The sequence below is a fragment of the Filicampus tigris genome, chromosome 2 (genome assembly GCF_054856515.1).
Source record: "Filicampus tigris isolate MCC_2025a chromosome 2, RoL_Ftig_1.0, whole genome shotgun sequence".
NCBI lineage: Eukaryota > Metazoa > Chordata > Actinopteri > Syngnathiformes > Syngnathidae > Filicampus > Filicampus tigris.
In genome coordinates, this window is record NC_141218.1 from 10,428,608 (window position 1) to 10,454,728 (window position 26,121).

At 41.8% G+C, this 26,121-nt stretch overlaps 2 protein-coding genes across 7 annotated transcripts in view; one reads left to right on the plus strand and one right to left on the minus strand.

Annotated features, from left to right (window-relative positions):
* mcf2a (MCF.2 cell line derived transforming sequence a) overlaps positions 1-19,601 on the plus strand; it is a 28,296-nt gene extending 8,695 nt beyond the window's left edge. For 2 of the 6 annotated variants that reach the window (XM_086017780.1, XM_086017779.1), the window contains 26 exons: positions 1,386-1,505; positions 1,678-1,794; positions 2,561-2,710; positions 2,860-2,990; positions 3,080-3,194; positions 3,894-4,013; positions 4,110-4,301; positions 4,520-4,711; positions 4,797-4,968; positions 6,865-6,941; positions 7,012-7,097; positions 8,261-8,327; positions 8,402-8,517; positions 8,869-8,938; positions 9,028-9,123; positions 9,213-9,305; positions 10,041-10,166; positions 10,257-10,478; positions 10,980-11,072; positions 11,149-11,227; positions 11,417-11,480; positions 13,360-13,460; positions 14,401-14,507; positions 15,299-15,411; positions 15,891-15,994; positions 16,160-19,601. In XM_086017780.1, the coding sequence (XP_085873906.1) occupies positions 1,386-1,505; positions 1,678-1,794; positions 2,561-2,710; positions 2,860-2,990; positions 3,080-3,194; positions 3,894-4,013; positions 4,110-4,301; positions 4,520-4,711; positions 4,797-4,968; positions 6,865-6,941; positions 7,012-7,097; positions 8,261-8,327; positions 8,402-8,517; positions 8,869-8,938; positions 9,028-9,123; positions 9,213-9,305; positions 10,041-10,166; positions 10,257-10,478; positions 10,980-11,072; positions 11,149-11,227; positions 11,417-11,480; positions 13,360-13,460; positions 14,401-14,507; positions 15,299-15,411; positions 15,891-15,994; positions 16,160-16,200 (2,964 nt within the window). In that variant the 3' untranslated portion in view covers positions 16,201-19,601. Of the gene's footprint in view, positions 1-202; positions 378-1,385; positions 1,506-1,677; positions 1,795-2,560; positions 2,711-2,859; positions 2,991-3,079; positions 3,195-3,893; positions 4,014-4,109; positions 4,302-4,519; positions 4,712-4,796; positions 4,969-6,864; positions 6,942-7,011; positions 7,098-8,260; positions 8,328-8,401; positions 8,518-8,868; positions 8,939-9,027; positions 9,124-9,212; positions 9,306-10,040; positions 10,167-10,256; positions 10,479-10,979; positions 11,073-11,148; positions 11,228-11,416; positions 11,481-12,384; positions 12,589-13,359; positions 13,461-14,400; positions 14,508-15,298; positions 15,412-15,890; positions 15,995-16,159 lie in introns of those variants that run through there. The other 4 variants (XM_086017783.1, XM_086017784.1, XM_086017781.1 and 1 more) reach the window with 4 other exon arrangements.
* A 1,344-nt stretch (positions 19,602-20,945) lies between these two features.
* Positions 20,946-26,121, minus strand: part of f9a (coagulation factor IXa) — a 7,043-nt gene continuing 1,867 nt past the window's right edge. The window contains exons 4-8 of the mRNA XM_086017785.1: positions 25,712-25,825; positions 24,978-25,112; positions 24,770-24,906; positions 23,479-23,602; positions 20,946-21,703 (exon numbers count right to left, since the gene is read on the minus strand). Coding sequence (XP_085873911.1) covers positions 21,093-21,703; positions 23,479-23,602; positions 24,770-24,906; positions 24,978-25,112; positions 25,712-25,825 — 1,121 coding nt within the window. The 3' untranslated portion in view covers positions 20,946-21,092. The remainder of the gene's footprint in view (positions 21,704-23,478; positions 23,603-24,769; positions 24,907-24,977; positions 25,113-25,711; positions 25,826-26,121) is intronic.

The following is a 26,121-nucleotide window of genomic DNA, read 5'->3' on the forward strand; positions in this document are numbered from 1 at the left end:
ATTGAACATTATATTTATTATTGCTAGTTTGCAGTGCTGGACAACTGTACAGCTGCATCACACTGAGAGCCGTTTCTGATACTTTGGTATAAGCTAACATTGATTGAAATGCAAACAAGTCAGCCCCCCCCCCCCAAAAAAAGGTGTGATGACGCGGGGCTCTGCAGAGAGGATGAGGATGACGATGATGATGAGGCAGACACAGTGCCTGCCTGTATCCTTCCTTCCTCCTTGTGTGAGTGAGGCTGCTGCTGATGCTGCTGTTTGCCGCGTCCGTATGGATCTGTAAAATAATTCAAGCTGGATAGATGTCCCGCTATCACAACATGGCTGAGACACGTTGCCGGAGAGGACTCGCAAAGATCCGGACCAGCCCGGTAACGACTAGTTGGATGTTTTTTTTTGGGGGTTTTTTTGCCCCCTTGCTGCAGGAGTTTGGGTGAAGTTTGAGGGAGGGAATGCGGCAATGAGCGGAACGCTCTGTGTGTGCACTGCGCACATTTGCTTAGTCATGCAAGAGGCTCCGAGTGTAAGGAAAGGGAGACCCAACTGGGCAGAGTGTGTCATGCATGTTCGCTACCTTGCATGCATGCTTGACGTCACTTTGAGTGACGATAGGGAGGTCACGTCAGGACAAATCAATGTCAACATTACGTCACGTGTGAGCGAGTCATGCATGCTGCGATTGGAAAATAGGTCATCACACATATAATGTAAAGTATGGGTTGACATTTAAAAGCATTTGCACCACACGGCATTGGACTTTATGAAAACATACAGTAATAATGTAATTAAATAGAATGTAAAGAATGAAATGGGTTACTTTGTGCATCCTGATAATTCAACGGGCTGCGCTTTCTGGTGTGCGCACCATGACCACCTGGGGGCAGTATAATGCAGACATAATATACGTAGATCTGATGACAAAATAAGATGCTATAATATTTACGTTTTTTTTTTCAGATTATAAAGAATATGTGCCTGCGTGTAAGATATAAAATTCAGCATGTGAGGCTGGTATGGGAAGCCATTTGAGCATTTTTCTACTTGTGTCACTTATAGAGTGACTGACTGTTCTAGTGACATTTTTTATTTTGTATTTTTTGTACTACTGCCTCCCACTCCCGTGTAGCATTTTGTGCATTAGTCATTGGGACCACTCATGGAATGATTTGTGTACACAAATAGAACAATTACATGTTACTACACTGTAAAAGGTTTTTGTTGAATTTTCTCAATTTTATTTCATCAAGTGATTGCATGAAATAAAATCATCCGGATTCAGATACATTTTTTTAAAGTACCGTAGAGTATACAGTATCTACTTGTAAATGTATGTAGATCTAGATATTTATGCCATGTGTTATTTCTTTGTGAAATTGCAGGCCTCCTTTCCCGGGAACCTCCATCTGGTTCTGGTGCTTCGACCCACCAGTTTCTTCCATCGTACCGTAACTGACATCGGCTTTCGCTTCAGCCAGGAGGACTTCATGCTCAAAATGCCCGTAAGGAAACATCACCTACATGATATTTCATATTATTATTATCATCATCGCAAGGGTGTCAAAGAGTCAAAGATTCAAACTCAGTTCACCCAACGACGTGAAATTAAGTTGGCTGTGACCCCTGATTTCTAGGCTTGAATCTGATCTGTATATGTCGGATGTGACCATTCAGGTGGTGATGCTGAGCTCCGTCACAGACCTGCTGAAGTACATCAACGAAAACCAGCTGACGTCAGAATTCGGGGGCACGCTGGACTACTGTCACAGCGACTGGATTGTTTTAAGAACGGTACTACATAGTAATATACGATACATGGACACTTGCCCCGAACATTAGGAACACCAGATATATATTTATTTTTTACAATACGGTAGGTGAGTTTTGGACTTGGGCCTTCAGTGTCCTAATCCACCTCTTAATAACACCATCACGAAGCAAGATAATGTACAAAAATTCTATTTAGCTCTGTGTGGCATTACAGATGAAACTGAGGTATTTCGTATATTTGAGGAGAAATGCCATAAAGCAAGAAACACAGAAACACCTTTTTTGTGCAATATACATCATTGCCAAAACCTTAAAAACTCTACACTACAATTTAGCAGTTCACAGTCAATACAAAATCTTTAAATAAAATACAGTATACTCATCAGAGATGCTAATGCAGACACAGCAGACCTCCTTTCTTTGATCCTTCCTGTCTATGTACGCTAACTGTTCCACTCATACATACTGCTCCAAAAGTACCTCAAAAAAATTACTTTCAAGGTTGAAAAAAATCCAGCCCACAATAATGTTGATTGACTTAGCATCGTAAAGTCCACTTTTTCTCTAAAAATGCGCCTTGAAAATGAATTTTTAATCATGCCTGGCATCCTCGTCCCACGTAAATCAATTTTTGGTGCACATTTTAAGCTGAACCAATCAGAGGGCAGAACAATGCAAACATCATGGAACTAAATGATTACCATTTCATGTAAGTGGAAATGTAAGTATGAGTAAAGAGGTTCCACTGTACGTTGTATATTTTCTAGCCGCTCTACTTCTGTTGCAGGCCATTGAAAGTTTTGCTGTCACAGTGAAAGACGTGGCACATATGCTGCAGGCCTTTGGCACCGAACTGGCCGAGGTGGCCATGCCCAGTGAGTGTGACGCCATCCAGAGCCTTCTGGAGTCTCACAATGAAAAATACAGGAAGCTCAAGGTACATTTTGCTTACATTATTACAGCGTAGAATCATTTAGGTACAGTCATTCCAGATTTTGTTCTCCGATTATGGAATAATCCGTTTTGTCTTACAAGTATTGTTGTAGCTCATGAAGCATTGGTGATAAATATTGTCGCTCGTGACAGGAGGCCATTCGATCTTTATCAAAAGAGGGTCAACATCTTCTCTCAAGCCTGGAGAGCACCACCACCAGAACCACCAGGGACAACGATGATCCTCACTGGGACGTGCAGCTGGACTGGGAGACGGTTCAACGGTCAGAGATCAATGAGATGCTGAAACCCATGACTTGTAAATAACCAGATTTGTTCTTTATTGCTCTGTTTTTTTTTTTTTTTTTTTCAGACTCCTGACCCAACTCCGAGACATGGAGTTGGCCTTCGATGGCTACTTTGAGAAGCACCGTCTGAAACTGCATCAGTACCTGCAGCTGCTCACGTATGAGCAAAGCTTTCAAGAGGTAAACGTACAGTACACATCATGTAAAAATGTTTAGAAGAGCTGATAAAAAGAAAGTCATTTTGCTATTAGCCTCCAAAGAAAACATTTAGCAGGATAAAGTTATGTACTGGTATTTAAGAAAAATGTCATATATGGTATTTCAAGAAAAAAATGTAAAAAAATAGATGGATAGATTTGTATTTTTTTCCCCCATGGTAGATAAAATCATCATTTTGAAACTGCATTTTATATATCCTTGGGTTGTCTCAATGTGATAATAACGATGGTTTGATGAAATGAAACCTTTGCAAGTGATAAATATGCAAAAAAACACAGAAATCAGGAAGGGGGCAAATACTTTTTCACAGCACGGTGTATATATACATCACAAATAAAAAAACATATACTATATTATTTAGATGCAATAACATTACTAGAATATTTTTTTTCTCGAAAAATTATTTTGAGATTACATTTGTAATATTGCAATGTACAAAGTATTATTAATCTCGCTGTGTTTTTTTTTCAATGTGTGCCTTTTTGATAAATAAATAAATAATTTAAAAAACAGGGCATTCTTGCGTAATCCCATATAAAAGTAATACCTAATCAACATCTTGATCTTCTCACCCCCTAGCAGTCCCAGTTGTGACATGATAGTCTTCAAATGTTCATTTCCCCCCCACCCCCTATTGACTTTGTGTTGATGACATTTCAGATGGAGTCGTGTCTGTCCCGTGTGACGTCTCAGCAGAGCGAGCTGTCCACAACGGCAGACACGCTGGCTCAAGCAGAGCATGCTCTCAAACAGCTGGACGCTTTGGAAACTCTTGCTCAGGTTAGTCACGCGTGCCTGATATGTGGCCTTTGCTTGACTGTCGGCCGGTCTCGGGATAATTGTAACGCTCGCTGTGTGCCGGTTTTGGGCTGACAGGAAGCCATGTCACGCGCCCAGATCGTCATCCTCCTCGGACACCAGCTGTCAGCGGGCCACCACTACGCCACGGCTCTCATCATGCAGCGCTGCAACGAGCTGCGGCATCACTGCGATGGCCTCACTGCCGCTCTGGGGAACAAACGCTGTCTTCTGTTGCAAGCGCAACAGCTCCTACTGTCTCTGGACCAGGTAGCTCCCTGAATGTACCGCCACCACTTTATTATTATTTTTTTTAACACAAGTATTTTAACTTCTACAAGTATCTCTACTTCAGCAGATGAATGTGAAAAACGCAGATAATTATTTGCTCATAAAATTTGACTTACTCCTTCTAATTTGACACCGTTACTACTGATAAGATGACTATGCCCCTCACCTGAACTAACCCATATCTTCACCCACTTTAGGCCCAGACCTGGTGTGACGATGGAGCCTATATGCTGGCCAATCAACTTGTAGAGAAGTTCCAGTCCAAGGAGGGGGCGCAGACTGCTTTGAAGTCCATTGAGATCTTCTTGGAGGGCTCACCGTCTATCATGACCTCTGGGCCTGAAGTTCTGGCTCTGGAGTATGAAGCTGTCATCACCCCTCAGCTGCAGGTGCGGCACATTTCACGTTGCAGCAAAGTGCTACAGAATCAAGAGTCCGAACAGGCACTTGTACATCTTTATTTTCATCCGTCAGGGGAAGATAAGTAAAACATTTGAGAAGCATGCGGCGGTGCAAGAGATGATCCAGAACCGACAGGCTGGTCTGAGGAAGCTGGCCGACAAGCACGTCCGACCTGTCCAGCTGGTGGCCCCCCGTGCTGAGAACCCGCCTCGCTCAAAATCGCCAATATTCTCCCCCAAGCACGGTACGAGTCTAAACGTACTTAAGAAGAATATATATACACTACTTTTCAAATATATTTTCCTTCTTTTTCATGAGACATTTAATGACATATTGCTACATTATAGTCCGTCTACAGATTATAAAACACTGTTCCCCCACAAATTAACACACAGCCGTCAACCAGTAATTGTAAAAACTGCTTGCAACAAAAGTGTGTACACCCCTTTGTGAAAATGTCCAAATTGGGGTCCATTGGGGATTTGGGCCCTTTGAGTCAGTGAACAGAAGGTGACAAATCCAGGTCAGGATTGGAACTGAGGCCAGGAACAGTGGCGACAAATCCAGGTCCGGAAAAGTAAAAACTCTGCCACACAGCCAAATTGTGGCAAGGTTTTTACTTCTGGGTCTGGTTTCACCACCTCAGTGAACGGTTGGAAGGCATGTCCCAATTACGTGAGTTACTGAGGAGACATTTGTCTTCACTTAACAGCGCATACTGTACTGTACAGTAATCTCCTTTCCTTCCAAATTCCCCGACACAGCGCTTCAATCCCAGTCTTGGTGGCATCTTTCTCCCCATGGTAAAATTAGCACATCTCAGAGCACCTCCAAGTCGCCCCACGGTGTTCCCGAATTGGGCTCTGGGCCTGACAATCGAACTTGTTATGATGAGATGAGTCTACCGGGATTTACCTGACTGCTATATTAGTAGTGCTGCTCTGGATCCATATAGAGTGTGTGTGTGCTTCATATACTTAAAAGACGCTTTCATGTATGTCCCAAGAGAGGTTGCACAAAGCCATCCTTGCACCCAATTAATTGAGTATATCTTACCTTATGATATACAGGAGTATATCTATTCATTCGTCCTTCATGTACGCTCATAATAAGAGCCTTTTTAATACCAGATGGTCTTATACATTATACAGTGCATACTGTTTTTTACTGCGATGCAGTGCGGTAATGAGACCTTGTCTTGAAAAGAAGAGTCGACGGGGTTGGCTGCAGTTGACTTAAACTGCCTCAACATGTATTGAAACATACTGGATATATTATTAGAGAAACTGTTGCCTCAGATGTTCATCACTGGCAGCTGTTATTTTGTTAGTTCTTCTGTCATCTTTTTTTCTTTATCATATGTAATTTAAAGAATTATTTTTAATACCGCTTTTTTCTTAAATATCACACTTATCGGTAAAATGTTACAGTTAATAAATATTAAATCACTTATTTTTTTGTCATTTAAAATCACAATTATTTTATTATATAATGACACTATATAAAACATTTTAATTGACTTATGTTTAATACATACATACATATATACTGTACTTTGTACATTGTTTCATTTTGGATGAAGAAAAGCTTTATCTCTTATTGCCTCTATTCTATCATCATTATTATTATCTTTAAAACATGTTTTTAAGTTCAAGCATTTGTGGTTCATTAGCATGCTTGATTAACCTATCACGTGGTAATTTTACGTCAGAGTAACTTAGTAGTTTCAAAGTACTGATGGCTTGTCACATAATAAAGTGAATTTTCGCTATTCGCAGCAGGACTCGAGCCCCGACAAATAATGTCGGGGGCTTGTAAAGGAGTTTGTATTTGCATATACTGTAGATGCCACAAGATAAAACAGAAGAGGGCCATAAAGCACCAACTCAATGCATCTGGCAAGTCCAAAATCATGAACCCATGTTACATACAATAAATGACTGCGTTCAGTAATTCAATTATTTAACACAAACAACCTGCACATCAAGCTCATCGACCGTCAAAACTAGCATACTAAATACGGTACGGTACGGCACAAGCTAATGTGACGTTTTATATAGGCCAACAAATGTGTTCACTAGCACTTTATACAAAGGATGCCATATTTCAATAAGCTGACAGACCGATCTTCTTTTTATAGCTGATGGTTTGAAATTCACATTTGATCTCCCTCTGCCCGGAAAGAGAGCGTCCCGAAAAGGCCCAAACGCTCGCAAAGTAAGCCATTTATCCACTCTACTATTTTGGGGACAATTAAACACGAATTAAAAGCTATGTGTTTGTCCAGATCGAGGTCATTCACGACTACCAGGAGAGCCGCAGCTGTGTGTCTTACGGTGTGGAGGGAGAGGACAGCCCGCATGTCCTCAAACGGTGAGCAGGACACGCCCATCTGTCCGTCAGTCCATCTGTCAGTCTCTTGACGTTCTACTCTTAGATTCGCCGTAAAATAGGGGTGGGCAAAGTATGGTTCTCGGCCCACTGAGCATTTACATCATCACGAGTCGCGGTGATATGTTGAACACTTATCCGTTTTTCCTCCCCAAAATGAGTTAATTTTCATTGAATTTTATTTGAATTTGTATTAATGCATCTCATTAATGATCTAATAATGGGTCAATGGATTTAATGTAAAAAGTGGAATGACATTAAAATAAACACATTTGATTCAACGTGTTACTTTTTTAATATAATTGGTTATTTGAGTATAATTACTAAAATTATGAGTAATGCAATTAAATAAGAGAGATGACAGAGAATTATTTTATTATCCTCTGCAGGAAAAACTTACTTGAAGCAATATAAATGTTGCTTTGGTGCACTATTGCAGCATCTTCGTTCCAGGAACTATGCCATCACAAACCTGACCGACAAACCTTTCATGAGATGAGGTGCTTCATTTAGACATAAATAGTGCTTTGCCACCCTCTTGTGGCATTTTGGGGCACCTAAGTATTGCTATGCTGCCATCTTGTTGCCAATAAACTATGTTGAAGTGAGTTAAGTAGCTTCATATAGACATAAGTAGTGATTTGCCACCATCTTGGGGCATGTTGGTGCATGAGCAACTATGTTGTAGTGAGTTCAGGAGCTTCGGTTGGACAAAGTGTTGCTTTGCTGCCATCTTAAAGCAACTTGCTGCCGAGGGACTCCATTGAAGTGAGAGGTTTGAAGAGGTTCATTGAGACACAAGTAGTGCTTTTCCGCTATGTTGGTGCCAAGGAACTATGTTGAGATGAGTTGAGGTGGTTCATAAATAGTGCTGTTGTGCCATCCATAAGCAATTCTAAACCTTTTTAGAGGGAGTATAAATTATTCATGATTTAAATAAAAAAACAAATATATAATAAACACATGTTTTTGTTTTTTTAAGTAAAACTTGTAACTTGTAAAATGTACATCCACATTCTCAACTTTTCTTGCCCATCTGTCTGAAAATGAAATGGAACCCTCCCTAATGGCTTTCTCCCCTAGTTTTATTCTTGTGGGGGGTTTTCTTTGTATGTTCTTTTCACGTGTGTTTGTGTGCGTCGCAGCCACGTGATGAGGGAGCTTATCGAGACGGAGAGGATCTACGTGGAAGAACTGCTGGCGGTCCTTCTCGTGAGAACAAATCCTCCTCGTCCTCACCGCACGAAATCAGGTCATCGAGCCGACTGACTGTGATGCCGTCGCAGGGCTACAAGGCGGAGATGGACAACCCGCTTCTGGCTGCCCTCCTGCCACCCGTCCTGCATGCCAAGAGAGGCGTTCTCTTCGGAAACATGCCCGACATCTACAACTTCCACAGCAGGCAGGTCCTACACGGCTGTGGCCACGCGTGAAGACAAACCTGGATGGCCAAACAGGCAACAAAATTAAATGGTTTCAGTTTTAAGGAAAAAGGGGGAAAAAAAAAATAATTATCACAGAAACTTCCATTTCTCGTTTGCTTTAAACTGAGTGTACAGTTTTAGATTATTGTTTGCATTATTATAGATTATTCTCATCATAACAGCAAAAAGCATTTTAGTGTGAATCACTGTAAAGAAATAAGGAACTTTTCCCCTGGGTCTAATGGCAATGTGTCCCAATATTTTTGTTCTTTTAGTGTAATAAGTGACGAGTCTAATTGTTTGTACCCGACCTTTTTTGGGCAACCTAGCGTGTTTCTCCAGGACCTTGAATCCTGCCTGGACACTCCTGAAGGTGTGGGACTTTGCTTTCTTGCCAGGGTGAGAAGCAAATGAATATAACATATGGCTCAGTTATTGTGTGCAAATGTTTCTTTTTTCCCCCAAAATATTGAGGATTCATGTGTCAGCAGAAGGAGAACTTCCAAATGTACGAATGCTACTGTCAGAATAAACCACGTTCCGACGCTCTGTGGCAGCAGTTCTCGGATTGCAGCTTCTTTCAGGTCATCCGTCCACATGATAATCTGCACACACGGATATGTCTACAATCACGACTTGCCTGTATAACTCACAAAATGTCATATCTATTTAGGAGTGTCAGAAGAAGCTGGGCCATAAACTGGGCCTGGACTCTTACCTCCTGAAACCAGTTCAACGCCTCACCAAGTATCAACTCCTGCTCAAGGTCGGTCAAAACGCAAATAAACAGTAAAACAGAAGAATTTAAATGCAAATTGTTGACTTTTTTTGTTAAACTTGGAGTACAATGACACCCTATCATCAACGTTTTTTCTAAAAATGCAAACGTAGTTTGTAATGTCAGTTCATTCGAATTTGAAAAAAGACAACATCACAAGTTTCACTCATTGTTTGGAATTAGCAAGAGCTCTGTCGCTGGTCAACCTGCGTTTTTTAATAAACCATTCAGCAGTACAAGAGCATGCACATAAAGCCATGACACCGTCAACCACTTTCTACCAACAACAAGCTAACCCTAGCTCATCCCTAAACACAGAAATCTTTGAACAATGTGCACGTCACACTTCCTTGACATAGATAACCTCTGACTTTGTTTATTAACGTGACAAAATCCCTCAAGGCAATCATATAATGTCTCTGCAAGGGGTTGCAAATTCCCCATACGAATCACGATGCCATGAAAAAAATAAATAAATCACATGACATTTCTATGGGGGAGTTTCCCAGAAAAGCCACCTTGTGTGGCCACACATCGCACATTCCAGAAACTGTCAGTGAATACAACACTAAGTATGTTGCAATAATGCTCAGTTCAGATTAAGATGAAATGAAAATCACAAACTATGAATGTGCGGCAAACAGTATGTTTGTGTACTAGCCATTAAAAAGTATATTTTCCATAATAGGCCCCTTTTAAATGTTTGTGTGTGTGTGCTCCCAGGAGCTGCTGAAACATAGTACCGACTGCGAGGGATCATCTGAGCTGCAGGGGGCGCTAATAGCCATGTTGGACCTGCTCAAATCCGTCAACGATTCCATGCATCAGATTGCCATCACAGGATATGAGGCAAGTCTCGTAAATCAGGCATTTTTTATTTTTTTTTTATTTTAACCCACTGTTTCCATCTCACTAACCATCATCCTTGCACTGTCTCAGGGGGACATTTGCGAGCTGGGCCGTGTGTTGATGCAGGGCTCTTTCAGTGTGTGGATCAGCCACAAGAAAGGACCCACACGCATGAAGGAGCTGGCCCGCTTTAAGCCCATGCAGCGTCACCTCTTCCTCTACGAGAGCGTGCTACTCTTCTGCAAGAAGAGGGAGGAGCATGGGGACGGCTGCGATAAGACGCCCTCATACGGCTTCAAGCACTGCATCAAGGTTGGCCTTTCAATTCCAGCCGTCCATCCGCATATAATAATACCCCTAAAAAAATATATGTATATATATATTTAAAAAAAAAAAATAATTAAAAAAAAAAAATATATATATATATATATATATATATATATTTAGTTTTATATTAGTATATTAGTTTATAATCCTATTTTTTCCAGAATTAAGTGTTCCAGAATGATGATTGGCACATTACCAAAATTAAGGTGTACTTTTGAAATGTCCTAATATGACTTTCTTCCCTGATTAAACATTCACTTTAATATCATAATAATACATTTTCATTTGGGAACAATAAGACTTGATTCATGCAAGATTATGACTTTTGATTTTGCAAAAATATTTCTTTGTGCTAGGAAAGATTAGGACTTTTTCCTTGGAAAAAAATACAACTTTATCGTCATAACGTTGCAACTTTTTTCCACAAATTTGACAAAAGTAAGATCTGCAGTGTGTGTGGGTGTGCGCGCGTGTGTCTCTTGGCAGATGACTGCTGTGGGGATCACAGAGAATGTCAAAGGAGATCCCAGGAAGTTTGAGATCTGGTACAGTGGCAGGGAGGAGGTGTACGTGGTTCAGGTATGGGGTAAAAGAAGTGAATGGTAACTAAACTGTAAACAGATCCCAGGCGAACGCACGTGTTACCCTGTTTCAGGCCCCCAGTGTGGCAGTGAAGATGTCCTGGCTCAGCGAGCTGCGCCGTATCTTAACCAACCAGCAGAAGTTACTGCGAGGTCAGTGCTGGACATTTTGGACTTATTGACTCAACTTGCTTAAAATTTAGATCTACTTGTTGCTTAGTTTTTGCCGCAGTAAATTTGGACTTGATTGACACTTGAAGGTTAGACTTGACACTTGATTGTGACTTACTCCCACCAATGATAAATAGTCACCCGATACTCAACTGTTTGTTCTCCTTCCAGATGAGCTTCATCAAAATGGACAACCTGTAGAGCACATGCATCTTTCTCCACCACCATGTGGGAGGTCAGTTCCCATTTTTTTTTTTAAATTAGTATGGACCTTTTCACAATGTGTGTAAACAAGAGGCACCAGGGTATTCCGGGGTGGCAAAAAATGATTGACTTCCACTGACTTAAACTGAAAACAATGTCAAGAACGTGTTACGTTTGAGGTTGGGCCACTCGTTTTAGTCCGTTTCATGATGTTTGTAAACAATAAGTTCCGGAGTACTTCCGGTAGAGGTGACATATTTGTATTCACAAGATTGAAAGACTGCCTAGTGGCAGTGACATTATCTCAAAGGTTCGTCTTTCTGAAAGGTTTGGTGGGGCTGTCTTTGAGTAATTTACCAAAACAATGGCTAGCCTTTTTGCTAAGCTAACGTCAGCTCTATTGCGACCTTTCCAATACACTGTCTGTGAATTAATCTGAGTAACAGAAAAGTCAGTGAAATAGCCAGCCCCTAAGTGATCAGGCAAACTATGTCTGAATTATGTCCATCATGTACCATCATCTTTTCAGCTTCCTAATGGGTTTGTTTACTAACAGTTTGTTTACTAATCGCAGTTTTTTGCCACCCGCAAGTACGGGTGACCTCATGGTGGAAAGGTCTATTAACTCATTCAGTACAAGACATTTTCAGACCCTCTTTTACCCTAATGTTTGAAACATTTTGAAAAAAATATCAATACCTGGGATTGAATGACTGGACTGTGAAAAGACATATACATATGTCTTTGGGATTGAATGGTCGACTGCTGTTAGAAGCCGGGTAGTTTTCTGTAGGCACTGTAGATGCCTCTTGACTCAATGTGACATCATCACGTAGACAGAGTCCAAGGCTTTGTGTGGGCGCAGCAGCCACCGTGTCCAACTGTGTGTGCTTGCCCCCTCATTCCCACCCCATACACCCACCCCCTCACTGCAGAGCCATGCGGCCGTCCAGAGGGGCTCCGAGGGGCTGTCTGCCGGGGCTGCACTTGGTCTCTGCAACTTCCGATGTGTTTATGTGCCTGCGCTCCCAAAGCCCCCGTCCCCAAAGCCCCCGTCCTCGAAGCCCCCATCCTCGAAGCCCCCGGCAACGGCCCCGTCTTCGCCCCCAGTGCCACTGACCTGCCGTAAAAGCTCAGTGGTAAACTTAGCCCACGTGTTTGCATAGTGGCCATGACTTTGCCCGTCACACAGAACGCGTTTTGCATGCAAAAAGCAAACGTGAATTGTGGCCTCTGTTGAGAAGTGCACTGAGCCATTCAGGGTGAAAACAACATCAGGTACAACAACTGCAATCCATCCAGCCGTCCATTTTCTACACAACTTGTCCTCATTGGGGTCTCAAGTGAGCTTGGGCCTTTCCCAGATGAGAAGCGGAGTACTTCCCTCAAAGTCAGCTGGGGTAGACCCCAGCTCACCTGCAACTAATGGAGACAAAGGACTATAGAAAATGGACAGTTGAGTAAATAAATACAACTCTGCCACTCCCAAAAATGAAGCTGCCATCATTTTGCAGGCGTACCTAATGTTGTGTCCTCTGAATGTTGTCGACCTGAACAGGGCCGAAGTGTAGCCCCATGCATTCTCCTTATTTTGTCATCATGACGACTTTTTCAGACTCCTGTTATCTGCCGAAACAAAAATAACGGAGGGAAAATTTGTATTTCTTTTTCCTGAACTTGGATCTTGCCGCAAGCTTCTCTCATGCTGGCTAAACACACCAACGCTGTACATCCTCTGTCTATAGAGGAGCTAGTACACGGCTGCTCCATGTTCCATCACGCCGTCTGGCTGTCTGAATGCTCATACATGCTCAGGCAGCATTACGGAGGTTTTTCCTCCAGGGCCAGCTTGACTAGAGCATTTTCCCAAATAAAATCACACCGTGTCTTTTGTGTGTCATTGCTACCAGTAAGCAACAAAGAGCATCGGTGAGCTCGGAGGACACCGAGTCGGGGAAGAGCAGCCCGGACGCCCAGCGGCGTGCCCCCAAACATCAGCTCAATCGCAGGAGTACGTACATCTCATTCTCAGTACATCGCATGAGACACAATCAAGAAGATATATTTTTGTCACCATGACGCCACGGTAGTTACTAACCTCCAGTACAATCCGCTCTATTTCATTTGATGAAATATTGTGATTTGTTCAATACCACAGGTGGAAAAAAGTCTCCGAAATATAAATAAGTACATATATCTGAAAAAAAATCTACTGAAATACAGCAAAGAACTTTTTTTAATTTGGCAAATTTCCACCGTGTTCAACACCCATTAAGGCCTAAAGCGCCTTTCTCAACAGCTCCCCAAAACCTAAGGTCGCCTCTGGAATTACCCTTGAAAACCTGAAGTTCTCCCAGAAATTCAACACTTACAAAATGATTAATATCTCAGCCCCTTGTAGCAGACAGAAACAGTATTCCAAAAGAATTAAAGAGCTTAGACATGTGGCATTCACACCGGCAGAATTGATTATTATTTACTGTTTCAATCGAAGATGTAAAAATAACGTGTCAGTGCAAGAGAAGCACTATTTTAATTAAAAAAAAAAAATCTGGTGGTGATTACCATCCTCTATTCTGTTACAAAGACGTCAATATCGTCATTGACTCCAAACATATCATATCACGTTCGACTGGTTCCACTGGTCGTCTATATTTCACTGCCGTTACTTACTTTAATCAGAGCTCCCGGCGATCGACGGCGTCCGCCATTAGCCTACCTACGGCTCGAAAAAAATTCCACGACATCATCCGCTTTCTCGCGACACCGTCACGTGAATATTCTGATGCATTAAATTGGCTAAGAGACGGAGAATTGGATTAAAAAAAGACGGTGACGTATCCGCTCCCCCGGTTTGAAAGGTAGAAAGACGCAACAACGCTCCCGGCTCTAGTGGTAGAAACGTGGTTATGCGCTCCCGGGCTTAATAGGTTAATAGAAAGTTTGTACAGGTTGGCCGGGGGCTCATCATCACTCGGTGAACATCTGCGAGGGTCTGGACGAGACGAGCGGCGGCCGAGACGCTTTCCTGCAACCTGACAAGCAACTGGTGAAACTGGTGAGATGCAACAAGCAGTACACTTTGGTTTGATATGGAATGATTGTGTGTTTTTTTTTGCAATTCCAGTGTCAAAAGGTAAAACCTCTGTAGACCCTTTAGATTCTAAAGGGTCTACAGAAGTTTTACGTTGGTGTTTGCCGCTGGTGCGTGACACAAATAAGGGGACCCAACACATAAAATTCAGAATCTTTTGGATTAAGGGTGAAATGTCATCAACAACCAAAAAAAATCCACCTGCCTCTATTCAGGTTAGAAGTCAGTGTTAGAAGTGTCGATTTAGATTTTTTTTTTTTAGCAAAAGTTGGTTATTGAAGATATTTTACCTTGACTACAAAAGTCCTGTAAAGGGTCAGAAAAAGCTCACTGTAAATGTTAGACTTGTAATGGTCATCAGTGCAGTATTTTTTATTTTATTTTTTGCAGTGCTGATGTAATGTTTACCCTGTCTCATTTTACTAATGAATTTAATTGCTAGAGTAGATTTGTTTTTGTTAGGTTGACCAGGCTATTATTCTGTTCTATGAATGCGAACAGGTGCATGCACCGGTTTATTGGACATTCTGCCACATCGAGTGCAGGAGCATTTTAATAGTTCTGCCTGTCACTATACATCACTGGCATGTATATCTGAACAAAATGTTATTTGTAGTCAACAAAAAAATCCTTTTCCAAACCGATGAAGTGAAATCCTTCAGCACATAATCTCTCGCGACACATTGGTTGGCAATCACCGAATTAGTGCGTCCTCGCTGATGGAATTTGTGTTTGCCCGCGTGTGCGTGTGTCAGTCTCGAGGCAGATATCGGGCCTTGGCCGACTGCCTTCAAAACGGACCGGACAGCGTCCTCATCAAATGCGGTGATGTCATCCAGCTGATGTGTGAAGACAACAAAGGCCACTGGCGAGTATGATGTTCTGTCACCACCAATCAGGCCAACATTAGGCCAACAACGTGAACACGCACGGATGCGTGTAACAACAAATTACAGTCGTGTATGAAAGCATTTCAGTAGTGTTTATAGGAAAGTGTTTCGCTAGTGTGAATGAGAAAAAAAAAATCTGTAGTGTCTGTATGAGAGTCAGAGCTGGGCCTTTTACTAAAATTTTGCGGTCCGTTTACCGACCTCCGAGTACGAAAATTTGCAGATTACATATACGGGAAAAAATGGGCTTCCGACTATGCTTAGTCCGACTACTTTTTTAAGTTTCCCGTCAATCGTTTATCGCCTACAAAATGGCCGTCCGTCATAGGCGGATAGGCGGACCGGTCCGTCACATAGGCGGCGTGCTCAGCTCTAGTGAGAGTTAATCCTAAACGACCACATCAACAGCATGTATGTACTTATTTGTCGTCCTTTTCCTCCTCACTTCCCTGGTCAGGCTTGTGAAAAATCTGAGTCGACACCAAGATGGCTTTATTGCGTCTGCCAGCCTGCAAGTGACCATAAGGGGAAGCAGTCGAGCAGACTCCTCCAGACTCAGGGGTAAAATTATTTTGGATTTGAGTAGAGGTGGTGAAAGTACTCACTCTTTGTACCTATGTAGAAGTACAGATACTTTATCCAAAAAAAAAGGGGGGGAAAAAATAGCTAAAATCAAGTAAAAGTTAAAAAGCACTAGATTCTGAAATGTACTTTTTTTACTTGCAGAAATAGGCAACGTCAGGACAAGAAAGCTCAGTTCTCCATAGTGGACGCGATTAAACCAAAGAAGGACGTCCCGTTGTGGTTTTGTGGCACTTTAAGGCATTGGACTTCTTCACATCCTCACAGGTTGGATTTGACAAGCCGTACTGTCCCCAATGCCCCCGCCCCTCCCGTTGTGTCCTTTACCAGGATTCCACAGTGCTGATGTGAACGGGAGTAGCTCACTTTTTGGCAACCATTCACCATCCGTCATGTGTGTTTGGCTTCACCGAATGGATGCTCAGTCCAGGACTGGGATGCATTTCCCACAGAATATATGCAATCATCATCCTAGAGAAAATGACTTGAAGAAAATCATGGACTTGAAGATCATAGCACACATTTATCAGAATGCTCTGATGTCATTGCAGTTCAATTCAGAGACATTAAGGGGCCTACTGCACTTTCCTATGTATCTGAAGGCTGCTTTAAAACTGTTTTTTTTTTTTCAACATCCGGTTGACACCGCACCCAGTTTCTAAGGGAATTTCTAGCCATTTGTATCGGTCCTTCTGTTTTATTCCTCTTGTGCTCTTCCGTACGCAAGTGCCAAAATGTTTTTTTTTCACTCGTTTTTTTCTTTTTTTCCCATCTCTCCTCGAGGCAGTGGATCGTCTGCACTTGTCCGAGCGAGCAAAATGTTTTAATAAGTTCAGAATGAAGAGGACGATGACCATAACAAAGAAGGAATGTGTTCTTTTTGTATGAGTCGGACATCTTCCTGGCTGCTTCCTCCTGTGTTAGTGTGTATGATTTGGGGGGTTGCACGTGGACCACAAACCTTCCGCAGCACTTATGCAGTGAACCCCCGTTTATCGTTGGGGAAGCATTTCAGACCCAACCATGAATACAAACGCATATACTGTACATTTTAAACACACTTTTAAAGTATTCCCTAGCACCCGTTCTCTCACTCTCTGTCAAAAAAGGGAGACTTTATGACAGACTTTAACATAAGGACCGCCGCACATCGAGCAAAGTGGCCAAATGCGCCGAACTGGACAACTAGGAAAAACGTAGTTGGCGACTCACACCGCACATCTGGTCAATGGCCCTTACACATATAACCAACTTGCTGCACAGAAAAACGGCAATCCCATGGTGCTTTTACCGGGAAACTTTGTTTCGATTTGTCACATACTACAGTGTTATTTTTATTGAAATACAAACAACATGTCACGGTTGTCTAGGAGGAAGCTTCTTGACCAGGCCAATGTCACTATAGCATTTTTTTTTTTTTTTTTTAGTTACAGGTACATATGAACATACAGTCGTCTCATGCCATACCGCAGTTCACTTTATTGCAGCTTCACTCCTTCGCAGATTTTTTTTTAATCGCAGATTATTTGCTGTATCACAATGTATCGTATTTTTGTATCGAGCCAGGAGGAAAAAGTGCATAAAAGACAGAGAATGTCCAAAGTTTGGAATCATGTCACACTTGATAAAATAAGGTAAAGTACAATGTTCCTATTGCAAAGTATAACTGTAAATTAAATGACACAACTGCACATCTGCGGTGAAGTTAACATCATTACCTAATTTAATATAACCTACCACCGCTAGTTTGAACGAATTGTAATCCCTTTACAGGATAGACAGAGCTGCTGGTACACTATTAACCCATTAAGCCCGAGAGCGCGTAACCGCGTTTCTATCACTGTTGCGTCATTCTACCTTTCAATGACGCATTGTCATTGAAAGGTAGAATCCTTTCAGCGGATACGTCACTGTCCTTTTTTAATCCAATTCTCCGTCTTTTAGCCAATTTTATTGCATCAGAATATACATGTGACGGTGTCGCGAGACCGCGGAGGATGTCGTGGAATTTTTTCGAGCCGTAGGTAGGCTAATGGCGGACGCCGTCGATCGCCGGGAGCTCTGATAAGTAACGGCAGTGCTATATAGACGACGCGCATGACCGGTCGAACCAGTCGAACGTGATATGATATGGTTTGTAGACAATGACGATATTGACGTCTTTGTAACAGAATAGAGGATGGTAATCACCACTCGATTTAAAAAAAATAAAAATAAATAAATAAATTAGTACTTCTCTTGCACGGACACGTTATTTTTACATCTTTAATTGAAACAGTAAAAAAAAAAAAAGTTCTGCCTGTGTGAAAGCCACATGTCTAAGCTCTTTAATTCTTTTGGAATTATGTTTTTGTCTGCTACAAGGGGCTGAGATATTAATCATTTTGTAGGTGTTGAATTGCTGGGAGAACATCAGGTTTTCAAGGGTAATTCCAAAGGCGACCTTAGGTTTTAGGGAGCTGTTGAGACAGGCGCTTTAGGCCTTAATGGGTTAACCACTTTTCAAACAAACGGAAAGAAGATAAGCACATATTCGCACACAACTTTGCCATTTGCCACATGTGACGCGCGTCACTCAACACTGCATGGCTAACGGTTAGCTGGTCAACAGCCAGCCAACTCCAGACTCTCATTCGCTGGCGCCCACATCACTCACCAGGCCACACCCATTGTAAAATCACATCCATACAGTCAGAGATACAGTAGATGTCAACCGAAAGTGGACAAAATTGATAACTGAACCTCACATGCATATATTGTATCTGTATTATCCATAAAGCTTTAAACTATATATGGATAAGAAAATTTGCGGATTTTGTCTATTGCTGGAACGGTCTACAATTTAACTGCGGTGGCAAATAAGAGATTACTGTATTCTGTGCTGCTCTGTGGGCGTATCTTCTCTCCTCTTAATAAAGCTGCATCTTACATTGAGTCGAGCTCCGTGCAGAACAGCACTGAAGAAGGCAGACAACTCTAAATCCGGACGTGCCTTTATACTGCAATACCCCGTTAATAAAAACCATCACGTAAAAATCTGCAATACATCAGGAGCATGAAAGATGAACAACGATATAACGGGGTTCACTGCACACCTGATGAACATACTGTAGGTGCAAGCAACCAGTGGTAGACCTTGCTTCCTGTTGCTAGCACCGTCCTCCAAGCTTCCATCACACAAGCAGGCTGGCTTTAAAGTGAAAGGGGATCATGATACACCACCGTGTGTTCAACACTTCATTAAATATTGACGCCACGCTTATATAAATTTACCAAATCCGAGTGAGGGTTCCCATTGGGTGAGCCGTTTTGGAAATGGATTTTGGAAGCAGCGGGAGCCTGGTCACATGACGTTTTTCCTTTGTTCAAATATTTATTTTTGCCTTCGCTTTTCGAGCTGTTCACCCCACACCTTCCAAATGAAATCACATCTCTGTTTATTCACAAGAGCCACCATTGCTTGATTGCTTACGCAACAAAACGAGCTGATGTTCTATTGTAACTGTCATAAAATATGCTGCAGGTTTTGCACAGATTTTCCAAACACGGAAAACAACATCAAATAAAAGCTTGACGTGTTGATTCATCCTGTCGAGCCAAGAAGCCTAAACTTGGCTACAAATGTTTATTTAATGCAACTGGGCAGACTAGTATTGTTAAGTTTATTTGCACAGTTTTAGCTACAAAACCACTACCTGGTTACTAAGATATTTATTGCAATAACGTCTGTGTAAATAAGGCTACACTTTTGATAATTGCATTGTTTTGGAAACGCAACATTGGTCCAAAAACGCAGACTGAATCAATGTGTCCCATTTTCAGGGTTTTGATTAAAACCTGCGCAAAAAAATACAATGGTACGGATGTTCTCCTTATGGCTTTTGGCCCAGCAAACAACACTGTTGACTATGCTTGGAAAACACTTTTTTCTTTATAACCAGCAGATGGCAGCAAGTTGTTGCAGTGCAGCAGTTGGACAAACTGCACTACAGTATGTATGCTAGGTTGCGTTATCTTCAACACCGCTTATGCCAGAGATATTTGGGTGAAGTGTGGATTGTCAAAAAGGTCCTGCACTTTAGTAATCAAGTTTTTTTTTAAAATTATATTTATTTGTCACTTAGGATTTTTTAGGAGTTTCAAGTCCTCATTTTTTTGTTTTTTTTTGTTGCAGACCTCCAGATAGACTTTCCACTGCTTTACGCGAATGCCTGCTCTAGATATTTGGTGTTTTCCTCAAAGAAATGACATGCTAACAAAAACTGCCAGGCCTAAGGTGCTGAGAATCCTATGTCTGTCTGAATGATACCTGAAACAAAACATGAACAAGTGTATCGTGATTTTGAGAATTTAAAGACATCTTTGGGAGCAAAACAGAATTCCTCAAGGTACCTTTTTTTTTTTTTTTTTTTTTTTAAAAAGATACACAAACTCAAGATCACTGTGAGGCGGATGTGCTAGCCAGTTACCCACAGTGCCCTCTGCAATGTTCCCGCTGCAAATGGCACATTTGTCAAAATTTCCACCACTTTTCAGAGTAGCAATGGAGAAACGAATCTTCAAGATGCTTCATGAACCAGTTGTTGTATTTTTTGGACTCCTCTAGATAGCACTGTTGGTTTCAAGAAAGGGTTTAAGAAATGGCAAGTCAGTGTGCTTTCAGCCCCATGTTGAACAGAGAGCGAGAGTTGAACAGTCAAAAAAATACAACTGGTTCATGAAGCCTCTTGAAGCTTCTAACTTGGTAGTAAACATGATGACGTCTCAGCATCCAAATGTGATTGCCTTGTGTTACTTCAACACGAATGAATCTATTAAATGTAAACTCAACAAGATTTCATGCAAATTCCACTTGATTTAATTATGTTCATTTACAAACATGACATTGCTGTTGACGTTCGATTTAAGCAAGTGAAACACTCAGCCAATATCCTTTTTTGAGTGTGTGTGTTTAATACTTACATTTAACAAGTATTACCTATTACAAGCAATTATGACACACTTCCAATTTAGTTGTAATCCCAAGGTTGTTCCACACATCTCAAATTCTCCCTTGCGGAAAAGAACTGTGAAGCACCTAGAGCTGCCAAGTTGAACGTCTTTGCAGGAAAGCGCTATAATCTTCAAACTCTGCCTGTTCCAGCTCGTGGGTCATGTTGTGGATCCAGTCGACGTAAAGAGACAGGCGCGTGTATACCCCATACTTGCCATGCAACGCGCACTCTTCCCCCCAGCTCACGATGCCCGTCAGGAACCACGTGTTGTGGATCTTGTTGGCGTGGGGCCCTCCACTGTCCCCCTGGCACGCATCTTTGGCCTGGTCGTAGTAGCCAGCGCAGAACATTGCAGGGGTGATCCTGGCACTGCTGGTCGTTTTGCACTCGGTCCGGCTCGTATAGGGAACCTCCACTTTTTTCAGTGTTTTGGACGGGAGTCCGTGGTAGCGCGTTCTGCCCCAGCCGCTGACCGTGGCAGGCGAGGCTCTCTTCACCAGGGCCTCGGTGAAGGCCTTGGGCCCGATGCAAATGGGACGCACGTCGACTGAGAAGTTGATGGGTTTTTGGAGGTAGAGCAAGGCGATGTCGTGATCGTACGAGTTCACGCTGACGTTGTACAGCGGGTACATGTGCTTCTGGGCTATTTGGACGTCTTGCTCTGTGGAGTCTTTTAATAAAATGTTGTACTCGCCTGCGGGGAGATGGTACACGGACACGTCAAACATCCCACCAGAGCCATTTGAGCATATATTCCAAATCCAGACTGAGGTACATTGACTAGTATTGTCTTTGTCCTTTATCCGGGCCACGTGCAGCACCAATTGAAAAGCTCGGAGGGACGTTTTGCCACTCCTTTATCTTTAATGCTTGATGCACTAACAGTATCTACCAGAAGACTGTATATTCTCAGCTGAAAGATTTAAAGGATGCCGTAAAGATCGACGCACGGCCATGGGGCCTTTTTCTACCGGAAGAAGGTCTGTCCATCCATAATCTATCCAAAATGGTTGCTTGTTTTTAAACTATCTTAGCTGCGCCCATGTGGCGATGTGCAACTCCATGGTCTTAACTGAATTCAGCGAGTATGTGATCCAAAAGTGCCATAGATAAGGCACTTATTGGCAAGGAGAAAGGTCACGGTGACGCAACAGCCTAGCTCAAGCCACCTATGTAATTGTGTGCCAAAGAGGTCTAATCTAACAGTAATAAGTGAGTAAGACAATTCGAGGTAGTAGTAAAACAACTGTCTAACTCCTTAACAGGCATTTCTTGCTGGTTTTTGGAGGTGCTCAAGCACCCTTATAGTGATCCCAAGCACCCCCAAAAATGTTCTGAGAGATCTTTAGAATTTTACTGTGTCCTTTTTTTAACAAGCTAAAAAAGTGCTAAAACTACACAGAACAGTACTTGGTTAAAAGATAATATTTTTAACAACAAAAAGACAGTTCTATCCCCTTTTGCCCCAAAAATGGTTTGATCCTCCCCATCCCACCCACATCTGCGCAGAGGCATGTTGATTGGTCGTTTAAGTATGCCTAGATTGCTTAAACCGAGATATGTGGCAAACGTCTGAACTTCTATCAATAAATGTACCACATTACTGTATTATCATTACCAGGTGACTTTCATGTTTTCCTTTCAGATTAATACAATAATAAGTCATTGATGTAGAATTTTCCAAGAGGAGAAATGAAAAAATGTCAATATATAAACCTATTCATCTAACGGCACTTTTGCATACATATGCCTGCATACATGCAATACATAGGCACATCTATCATTATACTCTCATACACATTGTTGTCCATTCTCAATCTTTCATTTCATTACATTACAATCTGACATACTTTAAAAATGATGGCGCAATTTACCGACATAACAGATTTAGATAGCTTTTTTTGTGCTTCACTTTTGTTTCGTTTTTTGAACACAGTAAGCGATTCACGCCGTTTCAAGTCAGTTCCGAAATTATTCCACAAATTAGTGTTGTTTGGTAGGAGTTAGCTGGTTCTCCTCTACCTAGGGAACATTAAGCCTCGGGTAGTCAGCCAGTACCACTGTCCTTTTAGAATTTAAATGAGAGAAGTAGGCTTTTACCATGCGTATGCGTTAATATTAAAGACAAGGTGCTACCGATAAGCTAACTGGATGCCTATTATCACTGAAATTCTGACTAAGTGTGCGTGTGTGTACATCTGTGTACGGACAGCTTCATCATGGATATAACCTGACTCTTTTCTGAGGAAGAAAGAAGGGCCACGTTCAGGTAATAAAGTTAATGGTCTATTGGGGTTACTGAAATAGTATCAGTTGGCGAAAAGTGGCGCTAGCAGTAGAAAGTATTTTTTACTTGCAAGACTTAGTTCTACTAGTGAGAAGGTGTTTACTAGTACATGGACCTTAAACTAGATAACAAGGATATTGAATAAATGCTTCAGATAGAGAGAAACTTAAGAGGGGCCGTACCCACTCTAACGAGGAAGGGGCCCGATGCCTCGGCCAGACAGTGGGCCGCGGTGACGACCCACCGCTCACTTAGAATGGAGCCCCCGCAGAACACCTTATTCTCCTTTATGTCCACCAAAGCCACCTGTATGGACAGATAGGAATATAAGCATGTGCTATTTGAAACATAATTGTGCATGTTGTAAATACTCCACGTAGACCCAAGTAGTGCGACAAAACCATCTTAAACATGAAATTAGATGGGTTGGGGGAGGGGTGTAGGGGTGCAGGGTTGTTCTGACCATTGCAGAATTAAGTCTCATTTTTTTTTCAGGTTTTTAATTCAGTGTTTCCCAATAAAGATCGAGGCAAGGTGTATATTTTTACATTACAAAAATCCCCCACACAAAACCTACCAAAATTGTCCCATGGGGCATTCCACTCAATTTCCCATTTGCATCTCCAGAAGATCATAAAATGTATGATTGCATTATAAAATTAACTGTTTAAATTTGCTAGTATTAAGCTAAATCTGCGCATGAATTTCATTGCATATTTATTAAATATAAATACGAGACTTTACCACTCTTCACTATCCAAACCGCTTATCCTCACAAGGGTTGAGACTTTACCATTCAATATAATTTAAATCCTATAGAAATGTTTTCTATATCCTTATCCCAACCACACCTCAAGTTTCTCATCTTTAAACAAATACGTTGCATGTTCAGATGCTCTGCAGGCCAAGGAAATGCCAAAAGTAAGTTCAATCCTGTATTTGTCTGTATATTTGGATATTTAAACTTATGACCGGGGGTTAGTGGGGGGTGTTGATTGGCCGTAAAATCTTGGCTCAGTCCTGCTCCCTAAATTGTTTTTCATTGTATTTCCATTCTAATGTGCTTAAACAGGGCCATAAAATTAATGCCTGAGGTAGGCGCCAGTCAGATTTAGAGTTGAACAATGATGAGTTTATTTTGAGTCTTTCAAGCAAATGGCACAGATTTGTTTGCCGTTATATGTGATGCGAAAAATGATTCATCTCAATTTACTCCCAAAAGTGGGCCAATTTAGTTGAACCAGGACGGCTATTATTGTGCGTATGAATGGCAACAGGTGGATAAGCAGAATAATTGAACTTTGTGTCATCTGGTGGATTGCATTTAATTGTTATACGTCACTGGCATAGATACGGGTACATGATAAAATATACATTCTCTATGGCTTTATGGTACAAACATTGTCATACAAAATAAGTGAAACTGGACAGGCAGTATACATGGTCCACTACATGCATAGACATGGTAAATACCTGCCAAGGGATCTCTGCCGGGATGACAAAATCTCCACCAACAATGCGCTTCAGGGGATTGGGCCCATTTGTGTGGAAGGTGGAGATGAGCGACCGAGCTGGTCGCATCAGAGCGGTCCTGCCGCATGGGAGCTCCGCTAGTAAGAACAATATTGTTATCTTTAAATACAGAAAGATTGCGATTCGTCGGCGTATGCGGTTGGTTTACCTTCTGGTTCACAGCTAAGCCCATCCGGCATCAGCTTGTATCCTTCCGCACAGTGACATTTGCCTCCAACAATGCCCGTAGGCTTACAAAAGTGCCCACAGTCGCCATTGTTTAAATCACACCTTTTGAATACATCTGATGGGAAAAATTTGACAATTCAATTGACAGTGAGAATTGTAAAAGTCTGACATGGTACAACGGTACTGTGAAAAAAAAAAGTCAAACCCTCTGGACTCTATGGTGGCCATTTGTTCCACCTTACTTCCCCTATTAGAACCAATGGAGCGAATGGACAATGGAATTTGGATTTTACAAAGTGGAGATACCCTCCGCTGAAGAATTTCACTTTAATTGAAGAAGTGGAAGCCCACTGCTTGTTCTACAAAGATTGTACATGGAAAGACAGGACAAAAAAGTGGTACTGAGAAATGTATACAGTACACATATATAAGAACTGATGTTGTTTTACGACCTGCATGTTGTGCAAACAAACTGGACTTGGGGGTTGAAAAAATAAAAATGAATGGATATTTTATGCTAATGACAAGAAACGATATTAGTTATAAATTTAATGTTTTAGAAGAAGGAAAAAACAATGACCTTGTGTGTGCCAAAAGTGTCCAGGAATAAGATGCAAGGGTACTAAAATCTAACAAGGTCTGGGGGTTGAACAAGTGCTGGTTGTTGCCGTTTTCCGTACATTGAAATGGCCAGCTGGATGATTTTCCACTTACCGATCTCACATTGAACGCCGGTGAAGCCCTCTGTACAGTTGCACGTGTAGGACTTAAAACCGTCTTTGCACGAGGCCTGGTGCAAACATGGATTTGGCTGACACTGGTCACCATCTGAGGACATTCAGGTACAGCACACAACGATCACAAAGGATCACACGCCACGCACGCCCATTCTCACCATCAACGACCCCCTTTATAATGCCACTAACTCCCCCTTCTGCCTTACTCATTCATAAACAGGACATTAGACATCTTTCCTGTCAACAGACCAACAGGTCTCCAGACCCAAGGTGGCAAGCACTCAAATCAATCTGTACTGCTCTTCAGAAGTCCCCTCACCTTCATCTGGACACAAGTATTCTCAATGATCCCAAGAATGATTAAAAATTAAACAGAATAATCCACCT